Genomic DNA, 17359 nt, shown 5'->3' on the forward strand with positions numbered 1-17359 from the left:
AAGGATTCAAACAATGGGAACGAAAGGGCATGACAGCGATATGTACATTAATAGAGAATGGGCATGGGCAGAGTTTTGATGATTTACGGACAACATATGATCTGGACAAGCATGAGTTTTTCCCATATCTACAGATAAGGGACTGCTATGTAAAAGAGATTAAAACTGCTTCAATGAACCCACTAATCAACATAATGGTTCAGTCCTACAATAATAACAAATGTAGAGTAATCTCAGCCCTTTATCAGGGACTGATGACAAGTACTGTAAGAAGACCTATTTTCAGACATTTAACCTTTGAAGTTTTCTGTGCCTTTTCTGATTGGACAATATCATGTCCAAACAGACAGGATTGGTCATGCTTCACTTGACCTCACAATATCTAATATAAATAGTAAGACGGAATTCATTTCCCAGAGGATTCTTTGCGTCAGTGGAACCACACCTTTCTAGTTTCATATTAACTAAAAATGTCATTATTAGATGAGGAAGGTCTCACTCTGGTCAGCATTATTAGATGAAGACAGAGCATCAGCAGGTGCAGGAGCATCGACCAACAGCAGATCAGCATTAAAACAGAAATAGCGACAGCGTTGTTGTCGTAGCTTCTTTAGCAGATCATACATCAATGCTCTGCTGATCCCCAGCGGATCCTCATCAGGATCTGTTTCTGATGGGGATCCTTTAGGGGTCAAATCTAGATCTCTACCATCTGCAGTAAAACAGTGGGAGCCCAGTAACTATTTCTATTGTAACGCAGGGGTGTGCAAAGTGCGGCTCGGGGGCCTAATGCGATCAAGTTTTATACGGCCCACAGCTTCATTCTTAAATTGTACTATAAACGGCTTCCCAGCACTGTCAAACAAGAATATTTTATATATTCTTATATATAATATTATATATAATTTGTCAGGATTCCTTGTTCCATGTTGACTCATTCTGAAGCGGTCAAAGAAAGGCTTTTTTAATACCTTGCACGTCTGGTTACATTTGGTAATGTGAGTTGTTTGTGTTTTGTTCAGAGCACACACCTGACAAAAGACTGTTGATATTAAATATTGATGATGATAGTTAAATAAAATATTGTAATTGTGATGCATTACTGTATGTACTGTATGACTTTGTTATGGTCTGAGCGAAAGTACATTATGTCAGGAGATAGTCGGCCCTTGGGATGTTTTAATATTTTCCAGAGTCATCTAATCAGAGAGTTCTGCCATTGTGGGGTCGGAAACTGCGCTGGTCACGTGGTTCACTGTCACTTTACCCCTCGTAGACTTCAATGCATTCTGTAAACTTCCGGTTCGTGGTTTGTCACTATATGCCAATAGATGTGTGTGTGTGTATAGAAGACCTGGCCCCATGAAGTGAACGGGAGTGACGCCACTCCCCGTAGGTAGAAAGAAGGCTATGATATCTTCCATTGTGGCCTCCTTTGAACAAGATTGTGTACACCCCTGTTGTAACGACAACGTTTGCCTTTTTGGTTATCAGGTGACGATTCTGTCACGGTGACCCAGCCCAGTGACGCCAGCGACACTGACCGAGTGACCCAGTGACGTTATGGCACGGAGAATGTGTTGGCGGACGGATGGAAGGGTGGAGGCATGCATGGGAGTGGATGGAGAGAAGGATGGATTAATGGAGGGATGGATGGATAGAGGGATGGAGGGATACTTTGGGACAGAGGAAGGGGGGGGGGCGGGCGGAGGAGAGGAATTAGCTCCACATTCTGGGATGGACAAGAGGACAGATTAGTGAGGCTGACATGGGCTTTCTGGCATGACAGGTGTGTGTGTGTGTGTGTGCGTGTGTGTGTGTGCGTGCGTGCGTGCGTGCGTGCGTGTGTGTGTGTTGGGGTGTGGGGTGTGTGTGTGTGTGTGCGTGTGTGTGTGTGTGTGTGTGTGTGTGTGTGTGTGTGTGTGTGTGTTTGGGGTGTGTGTGTAAGGGGGGTTTAGATGAGTTTAGTAACATTAGAAGTGAGGGGTAGTTGTCGACGGTTGTTCCATGTTAGGTATCGGACGCGGACAGACAGACAGACTCGTCCGTGTGTCCGTCCAGAGAGTGTTTGCTGTCCTTTTATGAAGTTCCCCGGCTACGACGCCTCCCACCGGCCAATGGGCAGCCGGGGAGGAGGGCAGGTGATGCGCTGACCTTGGCGAGGTGAGTTTATAAACCTCGGCGCACGCACACACACCGCGGTCTCCGCATCACGCCGGAAACCTTTTTTGTCCAATACCTTTTTTTCCCCCTATTATACGCCACCCAGATCCATCCTACCCCTGAACGCCCTTGAACCCGTCAGCCTCGAACCGGTCTGCCCATCAGCACCCATCAGCACCCATCAGCACCCATCAGCACCCAACAGCACCCATCAGCACCCATCAGCACCCAACAGCACCCATCAGCACCCATCAGCACCCGACCCACCCGACCCACTGGACCCGCTGACTCCACAGTCCATGCCAAGGTGAGTCCAACGGTCCGCTGTCTCTCACATTTAGGCCTGATCTGTAAATCTGTGTCACTCTAGATTTGAACCATTATTTTAGGCTTTAACTATTAAAAAATAGCAGAGGGAGCTTGTAGATCTACTATTTTTTGTTTTAAATCGTGAACATTTGTCCAAGTATTTTTGACCCCTTTTCTATAAATGTCTTCTAAATCCTCCTTCTAAATCAGTGGTTCTCAAAGGTTTTTCATATCAAGGACCCCCAAAATGACATGTGTTTTGCCACGGACCCCCATCTCAAAATATGTTGTTCCAGGGACCACCCCACCCAGAAGCAAATATTTGAGTTACAAATGCAGATCTACAAGCTCGCAGCGCTGCACCAAGTGCGAGTGTGAGCTTGTATATCTGCTATTTTTGATTTCATACACACTAAACTCATGGGTGTTCATTTAGATCTCAGAGTGGTTGTACATTCTCTACTGTTACTAAATGGATAGATTAACACCCACAGCAGAATTGGTTAAATCTTTTCAAATCTCTTCTCAGGATGTACTTCTGTATGTAGAAGCTTTTCTTGTTTATTCTTTTTATTAATTTAATTGATTTATTCCTTTCACTCTCTCCTGTTTTACATGTTTTCGTTGACTTTCTTTCCCTTGTTGTTTTTTGGTAATACCAGCCAACAAATGTGTGTGTTTTATCTTTTAGTTTAATCTCTTTCTTATGCCCGGCTCACGCTAAACTACAGGATTTGGGGACATTTGGGGATAGGATAGGGAACGCCCTTATACCCATTTGGGAGCGATTATCGGGCAAGATCATGCTCTAGGGAGAGCGCTTCAAAGATCCAATCTTAAACCTCCCGATTTGCTCATGGACGATCAGGACTGCCCTCAATCATTTTCAAATAATGTGTGATATTTTTTTCTGGATGATTACATCACCGCTGTCCCTGTGTGGAGTTGGGAGTGGTTGTCCGTACACTGCTGTGTGCGTGGTTAAAGACTTGACCCTGTCTGTGGCAAATTTGAGATTTTCTTTTTACGCACCATTCTAATATTCTTATTTTGATCATAAGACCCAATTACTGAACGTCAGTCTCTGGGTTTTCTTCAGAATATGTATGACACTGTACTAGTGTCACACCACTACTAGCAGTGGTTCTCAGATGTTATATTTGCAAGGACACCCATATACTCTCAGAGTTACATAACTGTTATGGTTACAGTCCCTTGCAATCCGCTTTGTCCCTTTTGGCATCATTCATCCCTCACCTCACAACAATTCAGAGCTTTAAAAACAACAACAACAAAAACAAAAAACAACTATATTGCAGAACCAATCTAAAGTCGCAGATGGTGGCATCTGTGGTAACCGAGGGACTAAAATGGGAGAATGGACAATATGACTTGCAGAGAACTGTATACATGGCTATGCCTATATGTGTTTCTGGTAATAATTATTGTCTCCACCAGGCCGAAGGCATGGGGAGACAATTATTTTGTCCCCTGTCTGTCTGTCCGTCCGTCCATCCGTCTGTTACCAGCAATTCTCTGGCGCCATTGGCCCGGTCGCTGCCAAACTGTGCACACACACTCCCTGGATGCCAATTCAGAACCTCTGCCCCACATTTTTCACATGAGCTTGTTATAGTGCCACCAGGAGGTTGACTTATGTAAAACACATTCGATATTACTCCTTCAGATTTTATCCAAAAGTCACGCAAATCAGTACACAGTACCAATTGGTCAGTTTTTAACAAAATGTCTCAAATCATGAACGCATCACTGTGATTTGCGTAACATTCCCACTAGGTCAAGGAACAAATGCCACCCTTTTCACATTGGCTTGTTATATCGCCGGTACATTTTTGCAAAACACATTTTTGGAACAAAATGCCTGAAATCATGCATGCAGCGTCCGATCGCAGTGAAAGGCCAGTTGGCACGCTTTTCACATTTCACCTGTGCTCGGAAGAGCACTGCTTTTAGTTCACTCATTTTATGTCCATGGCAAAAAATTAAATTTTGACCAAGCCAGCATGGTGATGACCCGTGTGAATGAAACGGCCATAAGGAGACAGAAGTTCATTCAGTGAATGAGAGGACGTCTGACACTGCTACTATAGACATCACTGCTGCTGGAAGTTATGTGGGAACGCCTACTGAGTGGCAAAACACTAATTTCTGCCATTGACAGCCCACACATCCAAACAGAAAAGTCCTATCTGATTGTATTAAACAAAGTTAACTCACCAACATTGTGGCTGTACTGAAAGCTTAAATTATCCTCTTTCTATCTGCAAAGTCTTTGTTGAGCGGTGGTCACACCGTCTCCATAGCGTGGCCGTGTGTGTAGGTATGTTTGTATGTGGGTGGGTCTGTATGTAGCCTGAAGCCTGTGGTGTAGTACCTTTTTTGACCACACATGTTAAGGGAGGGGCGCTGTTTTCAGGCCAGGCCAGGCCAGGCACACACACACACGCACACGCGCACACACACACACACACACACACACAGGGGGGAAGGGGGGAGGGGTTGGTAAGAGGGTGCTGTTGAGACTAGGTGGGTAAACCACCGCTCAGTTCACACGGGTGTGATTTTTTCTTAAAAATCCACCATAGGCATGTTATGAGCTACTTTCTGTCAAGACATTCTGTGCAGGTTTTTATTTTTCCAAGTGTCAGAGTTTGGAAGCGCTCGTTTTCAACAACACAACATCCTGCTGCCTCCTGCATTATGTGCCATTTAGAAACAGGTGGTATGCAGGGCCGTTGAGTGATTTGCAACTAGCACTTCCAAACTCCAATGCTCCATGCTGCTCAATGTTTTGCCTCTCAGTCTAGATTAGGGGGGCGGGTCCCAGTGGACGTGCATACCCTCTATAGTCAAAACAAACGGTGGCGGCGTTGGACAGCTGAGGCTTGTCGACAGCAAGAACACAACTGTCTAGTTAACACCTCTTGGGCCCTGTTGTCGCCTGTGCCACACCTCTTATCCCTAAACCTTTTTGCCATTTTTTTTTACTATTTAAAATCTTTAAAAGTTCAGTCAGACGATCTATACAAGCTCCCAAAGTGTTGATGTAGATCAGATATAAAAATAAATTAAATGTTTTTCAAAATATATATAAAAAAGGCAAAGATGTTTTAGGGATAAGAGGTAAGGGATACGGTGCCAGCTCAGTGGTCTTGTGGTTAGAGTGTCCGCCATGAGACTGGGAGGTCGGAGTTCGATCCCTGCTTGGCACTCAGCATCAAGGGTTGGATTGGGGGTGAGACATACTAGCGTCATGTCCAGGGGGTTTAACAGTACTTGTACATCAAGCTGCCTCACGCTACAGAAACAGGAGATAGGCTCCTGGACTATGGGCCTCATGGCTCTGCACGGCTTACCTACTTACTGAAGAAAATAGGGCCCCTTGTCTACCCAGACATATCGAAAACTGTTTGTCCGTTGCCGTCGCACGTTTAAAGGGCTCAGTTTTTACATCTGCTTCCTGTGTGTGATCACAGAATGTTGAGGTGCTGCGTTTCCACTGCTCTGGCAAGCCTAATAATCTGAATACGATCATGTAGACTGTAGAGTGTGCAGTGTGATGTGCTATTTATGTACACATCTTGTAGCGTGTGCATTTAAGAGAGTCTTATTAGATTGAATGTGATGCATCCTGATATCCAGATCATTGAAGCCAGGATTAAATGTATTTTATGGTGGAGTTCTGTCTGATTTGACCCTGTTTCTATAAATGTGTGACCTGGTTTTGAAAAATGTTTTACAAATGAAGTTTATGTGTTCATCATGATTCATCAGGAACACTTGGTTACAGGCCTGGAATTTCATCATTTTAGGGGCAAGTCCACTTGGCCTTTGGTGTTGTTCGTTTTTTTGAGAGCACAAAAGCCAAATGCAAGGGCAGGAAGGCCATCAAATTAAACAATTTTGGTCCATTGAATTAATTTAATTTAAGGGATAGGATGATTTAAAATTTAATATGTAGAAATAAATAAATTATGGTATACAATCTGATCCAAAAAGATAGGGACTCAACAAAAGACATGACAAGAAAGAGACACTGGTGTCTACATATTGACAAGACAGAGACAGAGGAGAAAGTACACTAAGCTGGGGCATTAAGGCCACTGTGGCCTCAGTGCATGCCATTTTTTGGAGGGGCACAAGGCCAAAGTGAGGGGCAATGACGGCCATGGCCTTCTAGCCTAGTAAACGACCAACTTCCGTCTTGCGAGAAACAAATGAAATGGTTTCCGGAAGAGGGCAGGTACGAGGCTAATGGCCTTCATGGCTTCCCTGAAATTCCTGCCCTGCTTGGTTATGTTAGTTAATTAAGTAGAATTAATCAATTAATCTATTAAAGGATGACTTCACCCATTTTCAACCTACAGTATCTTCATATAATTGGTCCTCTCTAATGATCATGATAAAATGGTACAATTATATCCGACTCTCCTACCAGTGACATAGATAGATAGATAGATACCTTTATTATCCCTAGGGGGAAATTCAGTCATCATCGTTAGAAAGAAATTGCTATGCTATTATTCTAGCATGCAAACTTTCAGGAATAGAAAGCCTGCAGTTTCTATTAGCTTGGATAGACAAGCCCTATAGACATTTTGGCCATTTGAACATTATGAGCTGCTATTTTCAAAAGGTTTTTATACATTTGAAAACCTGAAATGGGACATTCTGAATAATGATTTTAACTTTTGGTACATTTTTATGCCAATACTTTTGTACGTTTACTCAAATAAATGTTTAATCCCGGACTTAATCCCGGAGTTACTTTTGCTTAAGTAAAAATCATGTATCATTCCGGATGTACTGGTCAAGTGGTTTTGAATTGAACCTCACATGATGTTAGGAAACTGCCCCATCTGGTTGTCAGAAGAGGTACTACATAACACACATCTATAAGCTATTTGAGCATCATTCATTGACTTCACATCAGAGGTCCAAGCCTCTAATGTAAAGTCTATGGATTCAGTTTACCCTATGTTGTTGTGCAATACTACATTGCATTGTGGGGTATACATATGCCAGAGTATAGTGTCCTGTGATTACATACTGTAATATGGCAAGGGTCATCAATATGTCTGTCTGTATGCAGACACATGTTCCTGTGGCACATTTTTGATTTGCTGTTTTACACACCATTATACTGTTCTTATTTTGATCATCATAATACCCTATTTATACTGAATGTCAGTCTCCAGGATTTCCTCAGAATAATGTATGACACTGGTTTACTATGACACTATGGCAGGGGTGGGCAACTTTGATGATGGTGAGGGCCACTATATTTCCACCTTCACTCCAGAGGGCCACGATGCATATTGCTACGTCCTACTTGTCATTCGAGTGTTTGAATTGGTCATTCTTTTGAATTGGAATCCTGAAAAATGTTTTGTTCTTTTTTAATTGGAATCCTGAAACGTAACATTTTGATTTAATTTCAAACGCATTTAGTTATATACTCATGTTAACTTTATGAACCTACTGTAAATACAAATACACTGGACATTAAAAAAAACCATTTTAATACTACTATACTAGTCATTAAGCTACTAATATAGACTGACGGAATTAAAGCAGGTCATGTTTGGAATTGTACCAGCTGAAATATAATAATATAGCAGTATTCCCATATTAACCTGAGGGCCGCATTAAGTGAAGGTGGGGCCGCATGTGGCCCCCGGGCCGCCAGTTGCCCATGTATGCACTATGGCATATTATTAGTGCTCTGGTCTTAAACATTTTATTGGCAAGGACCCCCATAACTCTGAGAGTGTACAGAGTTACACACCTGTTTATGTTCATTCAGGGATATCTGTTTGTGTTTCTGGTTGTAGTATTGTCCACTCAAAGTGTATGACTGAAAAAAGATTCGGACAAAAAAATGTCCACCACAAGCCAACATGGCGATGACGCCTGATTGTGTACTATGTATGTCAGAGTATAGTGTGAAGTGACTGCATACTGTAATATTTACCAATAATACTCCCACCCAGAAATGCATAAAGAGCTAACCCTGAATGACCATAACAGTGTAACCAAATTGATTTGGTTCCATTTACACACTCTCAGAGTTACGGGGGGTTCTTGCAAATAAAACATTTGAGAACCACTAGTACTAGTAGTGGTTCTACATATTCTGAAGACAATCCAGAGACACATGAACCAACCAGCTGGTCAGGGGGAGAATGGGATGACAGACACATGAATGAATCGATGAATTCATCATTAATGTATGTATGTGTTAATAGTTGAACTGTCTGTGTGTCTGTCCAGATGTCGTCCAGATTTCTGGAGATGAAGGATTTTGGAGATGCGGCGCAGTATCTCAGGATGACCAACCTGGAGGCACTGGCTGCCAGAGCACAGGCCTTTGATGGTACACACACACACACACACACACACACACACACACACACACACACACACACACACACACACACACACACACAGCATTCAAGAGAATTGCCTCGTCCAAACTCTCCTGAACTTGAATGCAGCATCTTATGTTAAAAGAATTGCCCTCTCTGTGTAGAAAGTCGTACACCACATCTCCAGTATATTCACTGTATTATGCTTAGTTCAGTGTGGTATCAAGCACCGAATAGTCTATTTTCAATATTATCCAAAAGGCCCTTTTAGAAATTTCAGACCCTGTCTCTTTAACATTCTCTGCACGTACATACTGTACTGTACATACATACTGTATATACACAGGCCTACATACTATACATGCATGCATACATTTAACATGGCATTACGTATAGGGATGGAGCTTGTTCATTTTTATTGATAATGAGCTCCTTATCGATCCTGCTTATTGAGCCAGGCTTTTATCGAATTCAAACGCATAACATTACAATCATTTTCGACTATGAGGCCTGACTATGCTCTGGGATTAAGATTCAAAATGTAAATTAAGGATCAGGTCTAACTTTTACAAGTCTCCTATTTGATGGTAACAATTCATGTTTGTGTGCATGCGTGTACGTGTGTGTGCACGTGTGTGTGTGTGTGTGTGTGTGTGTGTGTGTGTGTGTGTGTGTGTGTGTGTGGTTGTGTGTGTGTGTGTGTGTGTGTGTGTGTGTGTGTGTGTGTGTGTGTGTGTGTGTAGGAACAAAGCGTGTGTGGATGCCAGATGAGGTGGAGGCCTACATCGAGGTGGAGGTGAAGGAGTTGAATGGAGACAAGACTACTGTGGAGACAAAGGATGGACGGGTTGGTTACTGTCTGCTAGTTAACTCTGCTAGTTACACTGCTAGTTACCTGCTAGTTAGTTACTCTGTGTGCTTGTTATGCTGCTAGTTACCTGCTAGTTACACTCAACCTGTGGGTCCTAAATGGTTTTGGGGAGTCCCCAGATGATTAGCTTAATTATGTGGAACACTCAACACATAACTCAACAGTAAACAAACCAACATACAGTACCAGTAAGACGCCTCAGGGCAACAAGCGACCATGTCTTAATCAGTTATTCGTTATGTGAAAGTCCTATGCCGTCTATGACATCTGACATCATACCCTTTTATGCCCATACTGTACATGGAGATCCCTTTCTGTAGAACCAGCCACACAGATATGGGCTGTCTTGGCCATCTGTCTTGGCCATATATGGATTCTGTTAGTGTGGTATGTGGCCGATGTGGCCTCCATATATGGGCATTCCCATATGAAGTCCTATTAGATATGGGCTTAATATTGATGACATCAGGGATCTCCATATATGGGCAAAAAAGGGATTCTGTTTGTGTGGTTCCCCTGACATCACAGTGATGTCATAGCGTGATGTCAGAGCAGGCAAACCCATAGACCATACAAAGTTTACACGTCCGTCCAGACAGACAGACGGAGTCAGCATGTGCCTTTTCACATACTAAACTGTGATCTTCGGTCGCAATAAGTGTATACAGGGCATCTGCACATCTCTAGTGACAATTTTAGGACTTGTGAGACATTTTTAATACATCTAAAATGAAAGAAAATTAAATCAAAGGTAATCAACAAACTATACTACAAAAAATTGTTAACCATTGCCCAAATTGTGAAATATTAGAGGCAAACATTTTGAAAATAGCAGATCTACATACTCAAAATGGACTGCTGGTTTGTTCCACTGCTGCTTATGCAGTGAAGTACCACTGAATGAAAGTAGATATACTTCATGATATCCGATTACATGTCAGTACTGTTACACAACTACTCTATATAAATTAACATGTGTGTAATTGTGTGTGTGTGTGTGTGTGTGTGTGTGTGTGTGTGTGTGTGTGTGTGTGTGCGTGTGTGCGTGCGTGCGTGCGTGCGTGCGTGCGTGCGTGCGTGCGTGCGTGCGTGCGTGCGTGCGTGTAGTTTGTAACAGTGAAGGAAGATGACCTGCAGCAGATGAACCCTCCTAAGTTTGACATGCATGAGGACATGGCCATGTTGACCCACCTGAACGAAGCCTCTGTGCTCTTCAACCTGAAGAGACGCTACAGCATGTGGATGATCTATGTGAGTTTTATTACCTTAGTAAATACCACCATTATGTTGCCACCACCATGCTGTAGCGTCTCTTCAACCTGAAGAGACGCTACAGCATGTGGATGATCTATGTGAGTTTTATTACCTTAGTAAATACCACCATTATGCGTATAGCATTATGACATAGCATTTTAATTAATGCAGGGTATGTTTTTGGGCCTTGTGGTCGGGTTCTACTCAGTGACAGTACTGTTGTACATACAGTAAGTATGCCTTGCCAACCCATGAGGTCTATAGGGCAGGAGCCTATCTCCTGATTCCTACAAGTACACCCCCTGGACATGATGCTAGTATGTCACAGGGACCCCCATTCCAATGTTTGGTGCTGAGTGCCAAGCAGGATCCAGGATTTTCAGAATCCTTGGTGTGACCCGACCGGGGATCGAACCCCAACTTCCTAGTCTCAGGGTGGACACTCTAACCACAAGGCCTGGTTACTGTTGTACATACTGTCGTATAGACATAGTTAGTTTATTTATCATTATACAACAGGTAGTGAAGCAATGTGATTGGTTGAAATAGCTTTCGACCTGTGCAAATAATGAGCACTACTGCACTGTCTAATCAAACAAAGATATCAGCTGTGCTGGTTGAGAAAGAGCTGAAGCGCTCCCTCTCTCCACACTATGCTAGGTGGCTAGGCTAGCAGTTTTCATGTGATGTTCAGGGACATAGTATTGTAGCTAAATGAGGCATTAAAAAATTACAAATTCCTATTGAATATGTTAATTACAGTGAAATGAAGTTGACGTGTTTTTTTTAAGGGCAACAGTTGTATAATCGCAATATTACACTCCAGGGTCTGCCTTATCACGGTTATCTGGCACTTCAGCCCTAGCCTGATAAATCAGTCCGCACATCACCACCCCCTGTTGGTGGGTGGTGTGTAGTGTGGACTGAACCCGGAGATATTTATTTTATTTCAAGCTCGCCTAAAGAGCGGGCGCATTGAATGGGCCAATCAGGGCTGTAGACTTGAGGCACGTGGTAGGCTGGTCCGGTCCCAGCCCCCTCCCTTCGGAGCTGTTCTGCCCACGTGAGAGTCCGTAGTGGACTCTGATTGGTGCTCTTCTGCCCACGTGAGCCGCTAGTGGACTCTGATTGGTCCGTGAAAACTGTCATGGCGGAGTCAGACTCGACTCGAATTCTTTTAATAAACTATACAATAGTGCCGTTCATTACGTTTTAATACCATTTTGCACTAACGTAAACATGCAGTCATATAATATGTTATGAGAAATAGCGTATTTTTGCAATGTCACGCCACGTGCCGTCGTGGGCTCTAAGCGCGTGTGTGTGTGTGTGTATGTGTATGTGTGTGTGTGTGTGTGACGTCAATAGGCTTTACCCCGCCCCCGCTGAAGTAGAATCTCCGTCCCCAGGCTCAGACTCAATCCCAAAACGAAGTGTGTGATAGAGTCTGACGCTTGCAGTCAGGCTACTTCAGCCCTGCCTATGGAACAGCAAGACTGGCGTGCAAATAACTGTGATAATGTAATGTAATATTGCTTAATTACTCATCTCTCTCTCTCTCTCTCTCTCTCTCTCTCTCTCTCTCTCTCTCTCTCTCTCTCTCTCTCTCTCTCTCTCTCTCTCTCTCTCTCTAGACATACTCTGGTCTGTTCTGTGTGACAGTGAACCCATATAAGTGGCTTCCTGTCTACTCTCCCTGTGTGGTGTCAGCCTATAAGGGGAGGCGTCGCACCGAAGCTCCGCCCCACATCTACGCCATCGCCGACAACGCCTACTCTGACATGCTGCAGAGTGAGTGACATTTCACCTCTGACCCCCATGTTTGACCTTTGACCTTATATTTTCAATGTATTATTTGTATTTTATTATTTATTGTATTATATGCAGACGGCTCATATACAGTACATACTGCATGAAAAGTATCATGCTGTTCCTGCATGCCACTTTTAGTCTAATGGCCTAGTGACTAGGGCCAAAATAGGCTTTTCTTTTGCCTACTGTTTGTCTAGAGTAATTCAGTAAATAATTTGGCATAAGTCAGGTTATGATATTTAATCCTTTTGTTATGTTACATACAGTACTGATTTTTATGTCAATAATTATATATTGTTATAAGCATTTTGGGTGAAATGATATATCTTTTAAAAATGACTTACATGACTGCCATTATTTTAGGAAGGTGACGACATGAATGTTTCTTTCTTAACTTTTGCAAAAACGTCATGCCGAAATAAATAATGATGACGTAGATCAGGGGTAGGCATTGATTGATTGATTGAAGAATTTATTAGAAGTTTGCAATAGAAAAAAGTACAGTTTCATGACAGTACAAATCACTGGTACAAGGTCAACTAAAAGGAGATCCTAGAAAGCCGAGGCTTATTTCCACAGGAACCACACTTTAAGTATCTCATATAACATTGAAAGACAGACGGATAGAACATAGTACTTTATCTAGGATAATATCAGTTTCAAAAGCATAACATCAAAAACAAAAAAAGAGAAAAGGGGGGAGCATGGGGGCTTAGTCTATTTACAAGTCACGGGTAGCAGCTGTCTGAAGGTGACTTTTCATACCAATTTTGAAGGAGGCTAGGGATTTGCTCTCCTTTAGGGCTTGTGGAAGGGCGTTCCACATGTTGATGGTGTAGCAGGAGAACGAGTTAGAGCCTTGTTTAGTGTTAAATCTACGTTGATGATGATTAGTGGAACTGCCTCTGGTGTTGTGATTGTGAACATCCTTGACCTTTAAGAAGTAGTTTGTCAGGTACATGGGAATCTTGGAGGTGTAGTGTATCTTGTACACCAGGCCCATTGCAAGATGCTGTACTCTGTCAGCCACTTTGAGCCATCCCACGCTTTCGTGGTGATGATCGGTAAGGTGGGTCTGAGGAGGGAGACCAAGCACAACCCTAATTAGTTTGTTTTGGGCTGTTTGGAGCTTTAACTTTAAGGCAGCTGGGGCGTCGCGATACCAGACAAGGACTCCGTAATCAATGAGGGGCCCAATAAGAGCACCTCCTAGTGTCTTTCGGGATTTAATATTGATCAGCGGGGCAACCTTAGGCAAGGGTGCCAACATTGGCACAGTGGATGGTGATCACTGGCACACTGGCAGAAGTGAGAGAGCCCACACATCAATATGGAACTCACTGCCTGCATATACTGTAATATTCTACATTCATTCAAGCTTATAACTTTGACTGGGGTGAGACTGACTAGTCTGGGAGACAGTCTGGGAGAGTGGGTTATTGCTTGAGTCTAATGATCATTAGGCCTACATAAGCCTACATCCTAATGTAAAAGAATATATTTCTAAAGAGGAAGGACAAAAATAAAGGTTGTTATTTGAAGCCTGTCCAAATCAATTGGAAATATGACATTTTGATGTGTTGTTATGGCACACTGACTATCAAGAAAATGAAAACATGGCACTTCATGTCAAAAAGGTTGCCGAGCCCACGTAGATGTTGCTTTCCAAAATATCCTCCTCGGCACTAGGACACTGCAGTGTTCGTTTTGGCTTGGTACTTCCTTAGCAAAACGGTTTCCCCTAATATCCACAATGTGGATATTAACCCATTTAGGCCTAACCTATAGAATAGGGCTAAATCAGAAATTAGCCTACAAAACAAATATGTTGCTACATACTGTAAATGTACTGTAAGCCCCTCCCAAACAGCAAAATGTGTTCCCGGCCTGAATGGGATAAGGGACATTTAATCTAAGTTTCAAACTGAATTCTGGGAATCGGAGTTCTTCTGTTTCTGCAGGAATTTACTGTAGAATGATGTGTGGGACACATCCGGTAAGCGTGTAGAGAGCAGCCGAGAACTGCCGACATACAAGCTCACGTCGCGTTTCTGATGCGACCGCTGTGAGCTTGTAGATCACACTCGGCTCGGCCGCGACCATAGAGTATATATAAAATAGAGAGCGGACCGGCCCCGCCCCCACTATCATTTCAATGCAAGTGCTCAGTGGCGTTTTGAAGCAACGGCTACATGCTAGCATGTAGCTAATCCAGGTGCATTCTGGGGGAAATTGGCCACTACCTAGTGGCCAAAATGTTTGACGTCGAGACGTAATGACGTCACGAACGACGTCGACGTCCATTGAACCCTGTTGTAGACCCCAGCGGCGCGCTCTTATGCTCGTGCATGTATGTTTCACCCCGCCTGAAATTCCAGCTTCAATGTTTACAAGCCGTTCTGGGGGCTTGGCCGTGACGCCGGAAACTGCCTCCCACCTCCTGTGCAATGCAGGATGGGACGTTGGAAACTTGTGGATAGGTGTTGCCAAAAAGACTGGATGTTACACAAGTATGACGTTAACCCTAGCTTCTATAGACGTCGTAGCGCTTCACCCCCGAGCCTATAATGATATTAATAGTAGTTTTTAATGTATTTCTCCCTCAGATCGTGAGAACCAGTCCATGTTGATCACGTGAGTCTCATCTCTGTACTGCTTTCTACTTTTTTTTTTACATCAACCTTCATTAATTGACAACATGTCTGTCCGTCTGCCTGTCTCTCCAGGGGTGAGTCCGGAGCAGGGAAGACAGTGAACACTAAGAGAGTCATCCAGTACTTTGCCATCGTCGCTGCTCTGGGAGAAACCATTAAGAAAGGAGTAAGTCTGTCTGTCTGTCTGTCTGTCTGTCTGTCTGCCTGCCTGTGTGTCTGTCAGTGTGTCTGTGTGTCTGTCTGTCTGCGTACCAGGGTTCAACAGACCACTGGTTTCTCAACCAGTGGTCCACGGCACTGGCATAATTAAAGATGGTCCATGTGAAGATGTTTTAACACAAACATTGTCCATCTGTTTCTCTGACCTGTGTGTGTGTGTGTGTGTGTGTGTGTGTGTGTGTGTGTGTGTGTGTGTGTGTGTGTGCGTGTGCGTGTGCGTGTGCGTGTGCGTGTGCTTGCATGCGTGCATGCGTGTCTGTGTGAACAGGGCTCATTGGAGGATCAGATCATTGAAGCTAACCCTGCCATGGAGGCCTTTGGAAACGCCAAGACCATCCGAAACGACAACTCCTCTCGCTTTGTGAGTGAATATTTATTAAACGACAACTCCTCTCGCTTTGTGAGTGAATATTTATTAAACGACAACTCCTCTCGCTTTGTGAGTGAATATTTATTAAACGACAACTCCTCTCGCTTTGTGAGTGAATATTTATTAAACGACAACTCCTCTCGCTTTGTGAGTGAATATTTATTAAACGACAACTCCTCTCGCTTTGTGAGTGAATACTTATTAAACGACAACTCCTCTCGCTTTGTGAGTGAATACTTATTAAACGACAACTCCTCTCGCTTTGTGAGTGAATATTTATTAAACGACAACTCCTCTCGCTTTGTGAGTGAATATTTATTAAACGACAACTCCTCTCGCTTTGTGAGTGAATATTTATTAAACGACAACTCCTCGTTTTGTGAGTGAATATTCATTATGGATGGTTACTGTCTGAGGTACACATGCACAGGGGAGTGAAATAGTTTGCCACCTGGAGGTTATGGAATCTTGAGGTGTCTGAAAATTGTATTTCTGTTACCATGCTGAAAAATGGTCTAAATGTTGAATCGAACTTGTCTCGTTTAGCGTGGTTTACTTTCTGCACAAATCCAAGAAGGCTGCTATGATGATCTTGAAAAATTGTGTAGGGTAATCGAATATAAAGATATTGATTTTCACAATGCATCAATGTGCTCTCTCTCTCTCTCTCTCTCTCTCTCTCTCTCTCTCTCTCTCTCCCCCCCCCCCCCCCCACAGGGAAAGTTCATTAGGATTCATTTCGGACCAACAGGGAAGTTGGCGTCTTCTGACATTGAAATCTGTGAGTTCTTCATGTGTTTTTCTTTTAGTTTTTTTTGATAATGTTCTTTTATGATAAGATGAGACCCTGTTGTATATATACATTCTCACTGTTTAACAAACATACCATACATACCGTACGTGGGCCTATACATCCCTCCTTGTTCATCCATCAGAGTTGACCAGGGACGTGCTGGGCCCCTGATTCAGCCCAGGAAAAATAGTTGTAGAGGCCCTTATTGCGTGCTATAGAGAGAGATCTCTCTCCATAGCACTGCTGCTACTCAAAGATTTGCCATTTCAGATCATGACAAGTGACAAGCCAGTGGGCCAATTACATGAGTTATTATATTTCGTCGTTGTCGGGTGGAAACCTTGTATGTCCAAAACCGTTTGTTTTGTATTTATCATTTAAAAAAATTACTAAACTAGTGAAAACAGCCGATCTATAAGCACACAACGCCTCGCGGTGCGAGGCGTTGTGTGCTTGTAGATCTGCTGTTTTCACTACTTTTGTGTGACGGCCTTGCATGATGAAGCAGGGCTTTGCTTTGCGAAA

General features: G+C 43.2%; 1 protein-coding gene across 1 annotated transcript in view; it reads left to right on the plus strand.

Annotated features, from left to right (window-relative positions):
- Positions 1-8778: 8778 nt before the first annotated feature.
- Positions 8779-17359, plus strand: part of LOC308291809 (myosin-1-like) — a gene marked incomplete at its 3' end in the record, with an annotated part of 96653 nt that continues 88072 nt past the window's right edge. Inside the window, exons 1-8 of the mRNA XM_080733940.1 lie at positions 8779-8869; positions 9605-9708; positions 10840-10983; positions 12621-12777; positions 15405-15432; positions 15525-15618; positions 15940-16032; positions 16759-16822. Coding sequence (XP_080590066.1) covers positions 8788-8869; positions 9605-9708; positions 10840-10983; positions 12621-12777; positions 15405-15432; positions 15525-15618; positions 15940-16032; positions 16759-16822 — 766 coding nt within the window. The 5' untranslated portion in view covers positions 8779-8787. The remainder of the gene's footprint in view (positions 8870-9604; positions 9709-10839; positions 10984-12620; positions 12778-15404; positions 15433-15524; positions 15619-15939; positions 16033-16758; positions 16823-17359) is intronic.

This window comes from Nannobrachium achirus, assembly GCF_963921795.1.
Source record: "Nannobrachium achirus genome assembly, chromosome: 9".
Classification (NCBI taxonomy): domain Eukaryota; kingdom Metazoa; phylum Chordata; class Actinopteri; order Myctophiformes; family Myctophidae; genus Nannobrachium; species Nannobrachium achirus.